We start from the raw sequence: 13,871 nt of genomic DNA on the forward strand, positions 1-13,871 counted from the left end.
GACAGGTTTGACTTAGTGCTGGGGCCTCCTTCCAATCAGCCCCTGAGGTCAGAGCAGCAAGCTGGAGACTGGATTAAAAAAAGTCTTCTCAGAGTGATTTTTGCTATCGGATGGAGAACTGATCGCTTGCCTTTACAGCTCTGGAATCAGGCGGTTGACACCTGCTGGATAGCAGATGGCACCAGTGTCAATCCAAAGACCTGGAATTGACCAGGCCGCTGCTTTACTCAGTGTGGTACAGAAGGGGCTGGAGGGAGTGGACAGGCTCCGGCTGGAATGTTCTGTTGTTGGTGCCCAGGGCTGGCTCACGGTTTTTTGCTGCCCCAAGCACAAAATAAACAGGGGAGGCAGAGTGCTGCTGCGGAACGGGTGTGGGGGAAGCCGGAGTGCTGCCCCTTGAAAAGTGCCGCCCCAAGCACATGCTTGGAATGCTGGTGCCTAGAGCTGGCCCTGTTGGTGCCTTACTTACAAGCACTCTTCTCTCTGATCATCGCTGCTGGTGCTGTGCTAGACAACACTGGGCTGGAAATGCTGGTGGCACTCAGCGACATGTCTGCATTCAAGCGCCCACTGTTGCTAAACCTATGGGAACTTTCAGGGACAGAAGCCTACATGCAGATTTCTCCTGTGTCTGGGAGTGAGGGGTGTCCCCGTTTCAGCCTTACCCAGAACTGCCTACTCCTGGGATAGTCTTGGAGCAGAGGCAGGTACAGTCCTGAGGTGCTAGCTGTTTCCTAGAGTTTGCAGGTTCACCTGGGGCAGTGTGGCAGGGATGAACATTGATCCTTGGCATACCCATCCCTCCTCATGCCAGCAACCAGCCTGTTCTCCTGACCCAACAAACTTCACCTGATTCTTCTTCTCCACGTTAAGCCAGAAGCAGCAGGGTGAGTCACAGCAGGAGCTTGGGGACTGAGAGAGCTGGGCGATCCCATCTCCCCAGGACATAGAAGCAAATGCTTTGTAACTATGGCAGATCACTAACTTCCTTACTGACAGGAGAGCAGCTGCTCTCTGTACTCTCAGGAGATAGGAGCAGACAGCAGGGCCCTGTTCAATGGGAAAGTGGCCTCCCAGTCTGCAGTTAGTGTGAATCTCTAGCCATGGGAAAGACACTGACAAAGCCATGCAGGAGCCCTACCAGACCCAGCACTGGGCTCCTGCCTGACAGTTCCCACCTGCAATGCAAGGTGATGGTCATGTAAGTAAAACGGTGGCCTGGGCCCAGGTACCTTCACAGAACTGACATCCCCACTAGGGGGGAGAGAGGGTGTTGTGATGTGCTGGATGCTCCATAGCAGCAAGACTTCGTAAGCCCTAGGATTGTCGGGCTTTTTGTTGAACAGCTAGAAACTCTGCCAAAAGACAGGCAGAAACGCAAGCAGTCAAGCCCTCCTGTGAGTGGGCTGTGAGCTGTGGAGAGTGGTGGTGACCTGCCTGCCTAGCGCAAGCTACTCGGACCCCATAGCTCAAGCAAGTGTTAAGTGTCCTTTTTCTATTACTATTAAATATCTTCAGAAATGATTTGGATAATGGCCCAGAGCAGGGGTGGGCAAACTTTTTGACCGGAGATCCACATCGGGGAATAGAAATTGTATGGCGGGCCATGAGACCCATATGAGGAGAGATTAAAAAGACTCGAATTTTTCAGCTTGGAAAAGAGATGGCTAAAGTGAGAGATGATTGAGGTCTATAAAGTTATGACTGGTGTAGAGAAAGTAGATAAGGAAGTGTTATTCCTTCTCATAACACAAGAACTAGGGGTCACCAAATGAAATTAATAGGCAGCAGGTTTAAAACAAATAAAGGAAGTATTTCTTCACACAATGCACTGTGAACTTGTGGAACTCCTTGCCAGAGGATGCTGTGAAGGCCAAGACTCTAACAGGGTTCAAAAAATAACTAGATAAATTCACGGTGGACAGGTCCATCAATGGATATTAGCCAGGGTGGGCAGGGATGGTGTCCTTAGCCTTGGTTTCCCAGAAGCTGGGAATGGGTGACAGGGGATGGGTCACTTGATTCCCTGTTCTGTTCACTCCCTCTGGGGCACCTGGCACTGGCCACTGTCGGCAGACAGGACACTGGGCTGGATGGACCTTTGGTCTGACCCAGTAGGGCCATGTTGGGGTTGGGGTGCAGGAGGAGGTGAGAGCTCTGGGGGGGGGGCTGGGGATGAGGAGTTGGGGCATAGGAGGGTGCTCTGGGCTGGGACTGAGGGGTTCCAAGGTCAGGAGGGGGATCAGGGCTGGGGCAGGGGGTGGGGCTCAGGGGCGCAAGCTCCAAGCAGCACTTACCTCAAGTGGCTCCCAGAAGCAGCATCATGTCCCTTCTCCAGCACCTATGTGGAGGTGTGGCCAGGCAGCTCTACACGCTGCCCCATCCACAGGCACCATCCCTGCAGCTCCCATTGGAGTGCGTAGGAGCCGGAGTGGGGCCATGCCGCTGCTTCCGGGAGCCACGTGGTGTGGCCCCGACCCAGCGTCTCGGCTGGAGTGCCGGAGCGGCCCCCGACCCAGTGTCTCAGCTGGAGTGCCGGAGCGGCCCCCGACCCAGCGTCTCGGCTGGAGTGCCGGAGTGGGGCAAGCCCTAGATCCTGCTGCCCGGTTGGGAGCTGGCCAGCTGGCTTAAAATGGCTCCCAGGCTGTCGTTTGCCCACCCTGGCCTAGAGAGCACCTCTATCACTTTCCCAGATGACACCAAGCTGGGAGGGGTTGTAACTGCTTTGGAGGACAGGATTAGAATTCAAAATGATTTTGACAAACTAGAGACATTTCTGAATTAAATAAGATGAGATTTAATAAGGACAAATGCAAAGTATTGCACTGAGGAAGCAATAATCAATTGCTCAAATACAAAATGGGAAATGACTATCTAGGCAGGAGTATTGCAGAAAAGGCCATGGGTGTTGTAATGGATCACAAATTAAATGAGTCAACCCTATACTGTTGCAAGAAAAGCAAACGTCATTCTGGGATGTACTAGCAGGAATGTTGCAAGCAAGAGAAGCACAAGGAAGTAATTCTTCTGGCTCTGCTGCTGACTCGCTATATATGGCCTTTTGCTACAGTAACAGTCTTTGCAGAGAGACCCCTCCAATCCCTTCCCCTTCTCTTTGTCTCCACCTGCCAGACGGGGATATAACGTTTATCCAGAGAGCACCAAGAGTGTGCCAGAGGCTTTCCAGACAAATAAGCACACAGCTCCTGCCCTGAGTATTGTAAAATACTCAGCACTGTGACTATCCTTTAAGTTACAATCAGCTTTCTCCAAAATCAAAGAAAGGTTCTGTTGGATCAATCCCTGCCTCGTTATCCAAATGGACAAGCCACCATCTAGATCCATCATCTGAGAAGCAAAATCCAAAGCAGATCGAGCTGCTAGTCCCTAACCTAAAGTTGGCAGGAAACAAAAAGGGCTTAGAGTTATAATAGCAATTCTCCCAGCACGCTCTGATGTCATGATTCCTCTTCTGCAGGCTGGGAAGCGGGGGGAGACAGAGTGGAAATTTCTTGCCTGAGGTCACCCAGTGAGTCTGTGTCAGGGAGAGGGAGGGGAATTTGACCCCACATCTAATTTTCAGTCCTGTGCTTTATCCACTAGACAATACTTCCCTTCATGCTTCCTTAGTGGTAACACCTGACAGTTAAATGTCTTTATCTTTACAGCTTTCTCCAGGTTTGAAACCTAAGAGGAAGTTCCATTGCTCTGCAGTTCACTGTGCTCTGGGAGGGATGTGAAAGGCAGCCTGAACTCTGTTCTTTCTGGTCCTCTTTTAGCTGTATTCTGGGCTTGCGGAGCTGTCAGGGGTGACACCTGCCCCTTCTCAGCCTGCCCCTAGGGCAATGTCTGTTCTTCTCAAGGGCCGTATTAACTTCACTGTGCAGCTCAAAACATCAAAAAGGGGAAATGAATAATGGAGCCATTATAAGGCGCCTTCCTCTTTCATTCTGTTGCTTGCCTGAGCCCAAGCATGTTGCAGGTCTGAGAGATGCTTTTGTTTCCTGGGTGTGCCCCTCTTATTCCTTTTTACTAGAGACTTGCCAAGCCGCCTAGGGACCTGTGCATGCATGCGTGTGTGTGTGAGCTGGGTCTCTCTGAGTTTGGAGAGAGGCCTGGCTGATGGGGGGAGGAGAAGGCCTGGGAAGATTACCCGTTGCTGGGTAAGGGGAAGTATGGGTTAGGGTTAGGGTGCTTCCCTCTTAAGTAAGATGGTGCGTGGTGGTGTCGGGAGCCTGATAGAGGAAAGTGTCCTTAATGCTGCATTTGCCCCCAACACAATGGGCAGTGTGAGAGTTTGAACAAAGCCCTTGAAGAGAAGTGTCTATGGCCATGTACCAGCCCTGGAGAGCAAGGAGCTGTGTCTCTAGCACAGTGGTCCCCAATGTGATGCCCGTGGGTGCCATGGCACCCGCCGGGACATTTATGTGTGCCCGCCTAGTGCCCAGCAGGGACCTGCCGGGGACAGAGAACTCAGGCTGGGGGCGCGGTGTTCTCTGTTCCCGGCAGGTGCGGGGCCCGCCTAGTTCCCAGCAGGGGAGAGAAGCTGTGGCCCCGCACCTGCCGGTGACCGAGAACTCTGGGGCTGCAGGCTGCGGGCACCGGTGTTTTCGGTCCCCGGCAGGTGCGGGGCTGCGGCTTAAGCCGGAGAGAAGCCGCGGCCCCGCGCCTGCCAGGGACAGAGAACTCTGGGGCTGCAGGCGCTGGTGTTCTCGGTCCCCGGCAGGTGCAGGGCCCACCTAGTGCCCAGCAGAGAAGAGAATCTGGGGCCCCGCGCCTGCTGCAGACAGAGTACTCCAGGGCTGTGGGCACCGGTGTTCTCTGTCCTCGCGGCTTTTCTCTGGCTTCTCTCTTCTCTCTGGGTTCATATATTGTGTAATATTAAATATGATGTTTTTCATATTATTTAATGTACAAATACAAAATAAGCCTTGAAAAATTGTTGGCGCCCGCCACACTCTTCTGAAAACATGAATGTGCTACTGGTCACAAAAAGGTTGGGGACCACTGGCACGTACCACTCAGAGGCCCCCTCTCCCCGAGGGCTCATCCTGTTCTGCCACCAGGTGGCTGTAACAGCTTTCAGAGAAATTGCTGAAAGGGAATCTGCTCCCTGATCTGATTAAGGTGGGTCAGCCCAGGACAGGAACAGTAAGCTCAAGGCTGAGGTGCACGGATAGAGCTGTGTGTGTGGGAAGCCCAGGGCTGGCATAGCAGTGGGGGCTGCAGGTCAGCACTGAAGCCACTGGTGGGCAGAAAGCCTGCACAGCGCCTGGTGCTCTGCCTGGCTCCGGCCAGTGCTCTTCTTCTCTAACTTTCATCAAAAATTAACTTCCACATTTTTTAACGGCAGAAAATATTCTGACAAGACCTGGCTGTGGTTACAGTGGCTTTCCTGGTGCCCCTGCTGGGGTTGGGTTTAAGCAGGTTCCTTAACACACGAGCTGTTGGCTGGGGGACACTCCTCCTGGAGGTGTCTGTGGAAGGGATTCTGTTCTCTACGTGTGTGTTTAGGGCAGGAAAGCTATGAAACGCTGTATGTATTTAGACTGCCTGTACAAGTTTGTTCTGAAGTTACAGATTCAGCTGCCTACTGGAGACAATTGTATTAATTACTGCCCCCTGCTGGTAGCCCCTAGTGGCTTATTCCTGCCCCCAGTGGTGGTTCAGTCTGCCGGGTAGAGCAGTTATATGGTTAATCCACTGAAAATAGGTGGGAGGAGTAAATTCCTTGTCCTCTGGTAAGGTGGCAGTTCTCTGTTGGAATGTGAGGAGTTGCTGTCAGCTATCCCTGGAGTGCAAATCCTGGAACGCAGACAATCATCCAACAGGTAGCTAGAGCTATTGAAGTGAAAGAGGAAACCTCATTTGCCTATGGCGTATACACATCTCTAAGGGCCTGTGCTGCAAGGCCTGATGGCAGTGGAGAACTGGGAGATCAGGCTGCTAAAGCCAAAGGCTTGGTTGGGTTGATTTGAAATTGCCCTGCAGTTAGTCACTAAGCACCAAGCAGGTTCTGACCCCTCCTGCATATTGCAGGTAGGTGGCAACAGCCTGGCTGTGAGCAACATGGTCACAATGCTCTGACATCAAGCCCTGGCAGGGGCCAGCCCTCTGGGCCCCCTGGCAGGAGTCTGATTTGGATTAATTTCCTCCTTGCCGTGCCTTTGCAGGTCCTGCACAACGATGTGCCTGCAGGTGGTTGCTGCCCTATGCCTCTTGCCAGCCCTGCTCTCATTCCCTAGCCCACACTGCTGCTGCCCAAGCCGCAGCTTTGGCCCAGCCAGTCCTGGAGCTGACAACGCACTGCGACAAGGCATGTGCCCAGCGAGAGGCCAGTCTGGGTGGGTCAGCCCAAGACAGGAACAGTAAGCTCAAGGCGATTTCCAGGAACACCTCTCCTCTGAGCCTGTGCGCCAATGGTACCCACCCGCTTACCGCAGTGGCGCTGGGCCCCTTTGTGGGCAGCAGGGAGAGAGCGAGGCAGAGGCACAGATGGGCGATTTTCTCTCAGTAGGCACCGGTTTCTGCTGGACTTGCCCTTCTCTCACGCAGTCAAAATCGCCACGGGGCGCACGGGTGTCTGAGCACCAGGTGCTCACCGCTGCCCACTGCATCCATGATGGCAAAGACAATATCAAGGGGGGCCCACAAAAATCAAGGTGGGCTTCTTAACCCTGGCCCAGAATCCTGGGAATGAAACTGATCCGGGGAAGCTGGTGATGCACACATGGGTGCCCAAGGGCTGGATCCAGGACTCCAACTCCATCAACACACGGATTATGATTATGCCCTGCTGGAGCTGTGCAGACCCCATCAGTGTCCCTACATGACACTGATAGTGGCATCAGCAATGGAGGACATGACTGGGAAGAGAATCCATTTCTCTGGGTTTGACAGCGACTGGCCTGATGAGCTGGTTTACCGATCTGTGCTGTGGAGGATGCCGGCCCACCTCATCTACTAGCACTGTGGTGCCAGGCCTGGTGCCTCTGGCTCTGGGGTCTATGGCAAGATGTGGGACCGTAAGCAACACAAGTGGGAGAGGAAGGTCATTGGGATCTTCTCAGGTCACAAGTGGCTGGGGAGCAGCATGACTATAACGTGGCTGTTTGCTTCACAGCCCTGAAGCTTGCTCAGATTTGTTACTGGATCAAAGGAGATTATACAAACTGTCAGAATGAGTGAGCTGGGGACTTACCCACCATCCTCCCCAGAGACAGGGTTTGGGGACTCCCTGACACTGATCTTGCCCTGTCCCTGGGCTCTGCACAGGGATGTGAGGTAGGGATGAACCTGTGCTGTTTCCTAGCAAGGCTGCTACACTGCCAAGTCTCCTCCTCCTTGTGTCTCGGGTCTGCAAGTCACTTGGGATCAACTGGGGAAAGGCATCCCATGGCAGGAGCAGGATCACAATCACAACTCTCCCCCTCTCCTCCAGCCCCAGGCAATGTTGGCTTAAGGGCAATTACAATAAAGCTTTCCCTTCCCATGCAGCTCTGCATTGACAAAGGTGCACTCCTTTCGCTGCGCTCCCTGAGGCTGGTGGGTGTGTGAAGCCTGTGGCAATGTGCACACAGAGGCTGGGCTCTCTCTTTGCTCCCATGCCTTTCAGTCCATGGTGCTTGGCCAGGTCCTAGGTCCACTGCATGAGCACCTCGCTCACCTGGACAGAAATGCACAGTCCCTATTTCCAAAAGGGCTGGTGAGTGGTTTGAGCCCGTGGCTGAAGTTAGTGTGATCTGTGTCCCCCAGCACCTTGGTTTTGTAAAAGCAGCCTGACCCTCTTGCATTCAGTGTGTTACTACTGAAGACTGAGGTTCCGTGTTTGCTTCTGAGCTGCATTGAATGTCTATTGGGTCCTGGTGAAAATGGCTGTTGGTGTGCTGGTGAAAGGGGCCTGAATGGCAGCCCTGGAGACTGACTCTTTTATGCACAGCGAGGAGCCCAGCTGGGGTGGGAGTGGGGCTGGTCTCCATAGCTCATCCAGTCATTGCCCTCTGATAACACTCTCTGCAAGGCCAGTTCTAATTGGTGTAGGATGGTAAATACCTGTTCACTAAGAACTGCACTGAAAGCCACCTCCCCTAACCCCCACCATTTTTTTTCCACACTAGGGCTCCTAAGTCTTTATCTACTGGTAGGGCCCTTACTGTCAATGTCATGTTTGCGAGGGATCCATTTAGACTAATATATAAATAAGTGTGAGTACAGATTTCTCCTTTGTGTCGTGCATGAAATAGGAAGGGAACTCATTTGTCTGGGCTAGGAAACTGCCAGAGGAGGTGCTATTCCTACAGAGCTGGAACTGCCAGACACAGGATAGCTATGGTGCTGCCTTGGCTTCCTGAGATCAAGCCACTGGAGGAGTTTGTCCTGGATGTTCAGGGACTCAGCTGTAAGGTGCAGGGCTGTTGTGCTGTAGCTGGAGCCCTGAGACACTCCCATTCCTGACAACAGTGGGGAAGGGGGCTTGGGTGTAGCACCCTAGATGTTTGTGGCACGTTAGAGAGACAACACAGACAGTCTCTGCTCCCAGTAGCTTATAATTGAGAAACACTGATGAGTCTCTTAATTACAAACCAATTCCAACACCTGCCCAGGCTGGTGTAGATTTCCATCTGGTCTCTCCTATCACATAGAAGAGACCTCATGGGTCATAGCCAGCTCCACCATGTGTGAGTGGCAGCGGGGTAGTGAAGGGTTACTCCCTGTTGTACATTTGATCCTGAGCAGTTCTACCCTTTGTCGTGGGAGACACTCCCACAGCTCTGAGCAAGATTTTCCCTGACACTCTGCTTCTGTTGTCCTTTAAGTGGCTGTCAGCACCTTTGTGGTTCCTTGCTCCTAAGGGCTCCTCAGATGCCAGCCCTAAGTTAAAGCAGCCTTGGGCATGCTCCTTCACGGGTCTCAAACTGGATGAGGAGCTACGGGAACTCTTCACTAGGGTGATTCTCTTGTCTCCAGCTAAACTAGCTTTTAGCACAGCAATGTGCTGGAGGACTCAAGCAAGAGCAGTAGGCTTGCAGCTCCTGCTTCTTCGTCTGGCCTCAAGTGCACTCTGGGAATTCACGATGCTTCATATACTCTACATTACAGGACCTAGCACTGACTGTGATGGTAGGAAATGGGGCAACTTCCCAGCATTCGCTGATGTGGGGAATTATGGACTAACTCCTCATCTTAGTACAAGCAGGTGAGTGTAAGTTTACCAACGGTTTCCGCCTGGTGACAAACCAGCTACTAGCACAGAGTGCAATGGGAAGACCAGTGAGACCAGCCCCACAGGGAAGACCCAGACAACAGCACGCAGACTCATCTCCCACACTGTGGTCAGATGAGAGCAGCTCTGACATGCCAAAAGGATGTGTCCCCCAGAAGCCCTGCCACATGCCCAATGACAATGACTCACAAACTGCAGCATGTACACGTACAGGACTCAACGTTTATTTAAAAAACCCAAAGACAAACAAAACCATGGTGTAATAGTGAGGCTCTACAACAGCCAGGCAGCACCACAGGTACAGCAAGGACTAAGACTCTGCAGGACTGACTGAATGAAGGGCCAGGAGTGCAGACAAGCACTTGCAAGTGACCAGTAAGATCGTGCTTTGCTTCTTTAATTTATACCAGCAAGGATGCTTTAGAGCAGCAGACAAGATCGTCAATTACATATTTTAAATCCTGCCCTTACCCCAGAGATGCACATGCAGCCAGGAGGGCTTTGATGGCAGTTGTATTTCTCAGAAATCTGTGCTCTAGAGCAACTTCAGCTGTAATGACAACTTGGAGGCAGAAGTCTGAGTGTGACATGCTGCATTTATTCTTAGTGAGAAATCCTGCAGAGTTGGCCACTCTGTTTTCTTGCTGCCCTGTATCAGGACAGAACAGCCATTCTGGCCCAGGAGAGATAAGGAATGAACAAATGTTAAACAGCCAGTCTAAGGAGGATTGCCTTTTGCTGGAACTTGGCTCCCACTCCACATCCCCATCCAAAGGGCCAGGACAGGACTACCTGCAGAGGGACACAGCTCCTCTGCATGCTAGGAGAGATTAGGCAGCTAGTAGATTATAGTCTGGTGATTGGTTTTCTGCATCTGAATGATCTTGCCAAAGCCACCTCTTCCCACATCATAGTCTGTCCGGTACTCGTCTCTCACCTGAGGCAAAGCAGTAACCGAAATTAGCATCCTGCACCTGCCTAGACAGACATTCTAAGAATCAGCATCCTCTTCCCACTCAATTGGTGGTGGGTTGAAATTCAGGTTACAAGCCCTTGCAACTCCTTGAAATATCTTGCCAAGGAACCACTATCAAGGTGACTGATTAGACCTCACATTTCTAATGGTGGGATCATCTTTAGTCATAACAAAGCAACAGGGAAGGGCCAAACACTGTTTGATTTTTGCTTTGCAGTTCACCTTTATGAATCACCAAGGCTTGAACCCAAAGCTTTTTCTCGCTGGAAATGGGGGAAGAAATGTGAGAAGGAATCTTACCTTCTCATGGGTGGGTATCATTTGATGATTAGACTAGTCTTACAACCAGGTCATCCCCATTATTATCCTGTTTCTCACTCCCCACCTTGATTCCTACCCCCCTTTGAGAACACTAGGTTGAGAAGAGAGCAATGCTTCATTTGGGCCATAGGAAGCTTGGAATCCAAACTTTCAAATGGCATTAAGCACCACACTCCAACTCTAGTGCTACTATAGAATCAGTTCTTAAAACAACTTTCAGTTAACTTCAGTTCATTATTGGGTCTGCCATGCACGCCCGTCTTTGTACTGGATCAGCCAAAGGTAGCCCCACACATCACCCAGCCCCAAGGAAGCAAGGCTCAGTGCTGATGCTAGTACTCCCTTTACCTGTCCTCCAGTCTTTCCTCTTCCAAACTGTCGTCCCTCCTTAAACCCTGCATCCCAGTCAGTCCTGATGATCCGGTCATCCAGTCGGGTGCCATTGATAAACCTCATTGCATGCTCAGCATCTGCTCTTGTGTAATATCTGGAATGCATTATAAGGAAGACTCAAAGTGTTGTTAAGCTGGTGAACCCCAACTGCTCATGGGCAAAGAAGAGGGGAATGGTATTCACAGGACTGTGGAGTCCAGCCTTCCAAGCCAATAGACACCAGTATTCTTTACAGAGCCAACTGCTATATTCACAGCCACCCGATTCTAGCTCCCTCCTTGCACAGCAACACACTAAACGGTTGTATTGTAGTGCCACTGCAGAGAAGGAAGTAGCTTGGCATCTCTCAGTTCAGAGATGAAGCAAGCAGGACAAGCCTGCCATCATGTTGCTAAATGCATTTGTTTTTTGGGACAGGATCTTCTGAATGTTTTATGAGGAGTTGAACCTGCACCAGTCCTGTTTCCAGCCTTGCTCGTATAACAGTCTTCTTAACATTCCTCTTTATGCTACAGTAGAGTCTACAGGATGTGAGTGGGAAGGGGAGAGGCCTAACCCAAGAGGCTCTGCAAGGATAGCTGTCTGTTAGACTAGGGCCAGGGCAGAAGCCTGTGCTTAAGAAGAGCACACTAAGCTATTCTACTGGCCCATTCATAAACAGAATGAATGGGCTGAGGAAGGCACAGCTAGATGGTCTTAACACCTGGTGAAATTCTCTGGCCTGTGCTATACAGGAGATCAGACTAGATGAGCACAATGATCCCTTCTGGCCTTAAAATCTATTAAATCAATTTAAGAGATGGAAATAAAGGGACCAGATGGTGTGGAATCTCTGTGACACACACAAAAATGGCATTGTTTTAGTTTTAGTTTTCATTGCAAGCCCACAGCAACATTTGTGACTGAGGCAGCATGGGAGAGAGACAGCAGACCCTGTAAAGGGAATGAAAGGGTTTGGTACTGTGATTTTGAGAGTTCACAACTTTCATGCTTGCCAAACATATCACGGTCATACCCAGCTCCTACAGAAAGGCCAGGAACACTCTGTAACATGTTCAGTAGAGCTGATGGGATGATGTGATTCAATCAAAAGAGCAGTGGGAGAAAACCATGGCAACAGTAAATGGGAAAGGATACTCCACAAAGCAGAAGCCACAAGGGGTTTTCTTGACCTTGTCTAGCCCCATGACAATCCTCTTGACATCTCCGCATTTGGAGAAGAGCTCCTGGATCTGCTCCTCGGTGGTGTAAAAGGACAGGTTGCCCACATACAGTGTGGAAGAGAACTTCAGGGCCTTCTCCTGTAGGTATCGGCTACCCTGAGAGCACAACAAAGAATAAGTGCAGCTTGAGTGACCTGCTGTTCAGTGAGTGCCTGAACCACAGAGGCCGTGCGACCACAACACGTGCCCGTCTGGGGACCTCTGCCTTTGACTCCAGCTGCTCCTACTTGGAGTTCTGGAGCACCTAGGTTACAGATGGCAAAATTGGCAACCACTGCACCGGGCCTGGGAATGCCTGGGCTGTGCCCCACGTACCGCTCCCTGTCCCAGAGACTCCTGCCTCCCTCAGGCACCCCAAATCCCTGCCCCCCCCGGGGCTCGGGCACCCCCCCGTGCTGTGTCCCCCTATCCCCCCCTCAGGCTTGGTCCCTGGGCACTCCGGCCCCCTCCACCGGGCGCTGTGTACCCTCAATCTCTGTTCCCCCGCCCCCGAGGCTCGGCCCCCCGGCTCGGTCCCTGGGCACTCCTGCCCCCCGGCGCTGAGCACCCCCAATCCCTGCCCCCCCTCCAGGCTCGGGCCCCCTCCCCAGGCTCGGTCCCTGGGCACTCCTGCCCCCCTCCGGCGCTGTGCACCCCCAATCCCTGCCCCCCCCCGAGGCTCGGGCCCCCTCCCCCGGCTCGGTCCCTGGGCACTCCTGCCCCCCCCAGCGCTGTGCACCCCCAATCCCTCCCCCCCCCGGCTCGGTCCCTGGGCACTCCTGCCCCCCCCGGCGCTGTGCACCCCCAATCCCTGCCCCCCCCGGCTCGGTCCCTGGGCACTCCTGCCCCCCCCGGGCGCTGAGCACCCCCAATCCCTGCCCCCCCCAGGCTCGGTCCCTGGGCACTCCTGCCCCCCCCCGGGCGCTGAGCACCCCCAATCCCTGCCCCCCCCAGGCTCGGGCCCCGCTCGCCTCCGGCCGGCGCACCCGGAAGTGCTGGTCCCGGTACTGGCTGATCTCGCAGTAGGAGTCGCTGTTGAGGCCGCTCAGCGTGGCGCTCAGCACCCCCGACATCCCGGCCCCCGGCGCCCCGGAACCTTCCAGAACCGGCGCGGGGCCGGCTGCCGGGAAGGGAGAGGACCGAAGAGCCCCATTGGCTTAGCGCCTGCTACTCACTGCGAGCAGGCCGGGCCTACAACCTCATTGGAGAGGGGCACGGTGGCTGCCGTCCATCACGCCCTGGAAAGCCAATCAGAGCGCTGAGTTCGGCCGGTACTGCCAATAAAATGGTGGCGGGGCCTAGAGCCCCGCCCCACCCCGGGGTATCTGGGAGCTGTAGTTCCCGCCTCGCGGGAGGTAAGTCGCCGGACACTACAGATCCCAACGTTCCAAACGGCAGCACGCGCCGCCTGGGCGGGAAGCGGCGCCTCGCTGAGGAAGCGCGAGGCGAGTGCTCTGGCCTGTGTCCGCCCGGGACAGGCGCCCTGCTCGTGGGCGGTGGGTGTCCCTGGGTGGAGCCCGAGCGCTCCCGGGGCGGGGTTCGAGAGCCGGGCGGCGCCTGGCCCGCCCTTGTAGCGCCGGGGTTGGCTTCCTGAGGCGCGAGCTTCGACGGACCCCGTGAGAGGGGCTCCCCGGGGTGGGCCTGCTGCGTAAGGGCCGCAGCGTGGGGCTCTGGGCTCCTCGCGGGACGGCTCGCGGTCAGGGAGCGCGCCCTGTAGGACCCGCCCCCGGGCTGGGGGGCAGAGTGGGGAGAAGCG

General features: G+C 53.7%; 2 protein-coding genes and 1 pseudogene across 10 annotated transcripts in view; 2 read left to right on the forward strand and 1 right to left on the reverse strand.

The window, feature by feature from the left end:
• The first annotated feature begins 6,419 nt into the window (after positions 1-6,419).
• Positions 6,420-7,188, forward strand: LOC123377511 (annotated as a pseudogene).
• A 2,237-nt stretch (positions 7,189-9,425) lies between these two features.
• LOC123377660 (nuclear cap-binding protein subunit 2) lies at positions 9,426-13,258 on the reverse strand. Its single transcript, XM_045030828.1, has 4 exons — positions 13,102-13,258; positions 12,051-12,232; positions 10,869-11,007; positions 9,426-10,160 (listed from the first exon to the last, which is right to left on the reverse strand). Exons 1-4 carry the CDS (start codon positions 13,186-13,188, stop codon positions 10,062-10,064), a joined length of 507 nt encoding a protein of 168 aa, XP_044886763.1. The 5' UTR covers positions 13,189-13,258; the 3' UTR covers positions 9,426-10,061.
• A 227-nt stretch (positions 13,259-13,485) lies between these two features.
• The window catches only part of TEX11 (testis expressed 11), a 120,190-nt gene continuing 119,804 nt past the window's right edge, over positions 13,486-13,871 (forward strand). For 7 of the 9 annotated variants that reach the window (XM_045030818.1, XM_045030825.1, XM_045030826.1 and 4 more), the window contains exon 1: positions 13,496-13,611. The gene's annotated coding sequence lies outside the window, so the exon portion shown is untranslated. Of the gene's footprint in view, positions 13,612-13,674; positions 13,732-13,871 lie in introns of those variants that run through there. The other 2 variants (XM_045030819.1, XM_045030820.1) reach the window with 2 other exon arrangements.

This window comes from Mauremys mutica, chromosome 9 (genome assembly GCF_020497125.1).
Source record: "Mauremys mutica isolate MM-2020 ecotype Southern chromosome 9, ASM2049712v1, whole genome shotgun sequence".
NCBI classification, from domain to species: domain Eukaryota; kingdom Metazoa; phylum Chordata; order Testudines; family Geoemydidae; genus Mauremys; species Mauremys mutica.

Excerpts from the sequence above, each read along its gene's own strand:
- LOC123377660 (XM_045030828.1), bottom strand. The coding sequence starts at position 13,188 with ATGTCGGGGGTGCTGAGCGCCACGCTGAGCGGCCTCAACAGCGACTCC. Across the intron at positions 12,233-13,101 it reads ACCGGGACCAGCACTTCCGG|GGTAGCCGATACCTACAGGA; the intron begins GTGCGCCGGCCG and ends TTGTGCTCTCAG. Across the intron at positions 10,161-10,868 it reads GAGGAAAGACTGGAGGACAG|GTGAGAGACGAGTACCGGAC; the intron begins GTAAAGGGAGTA and ends GCTTTGCCTCAG.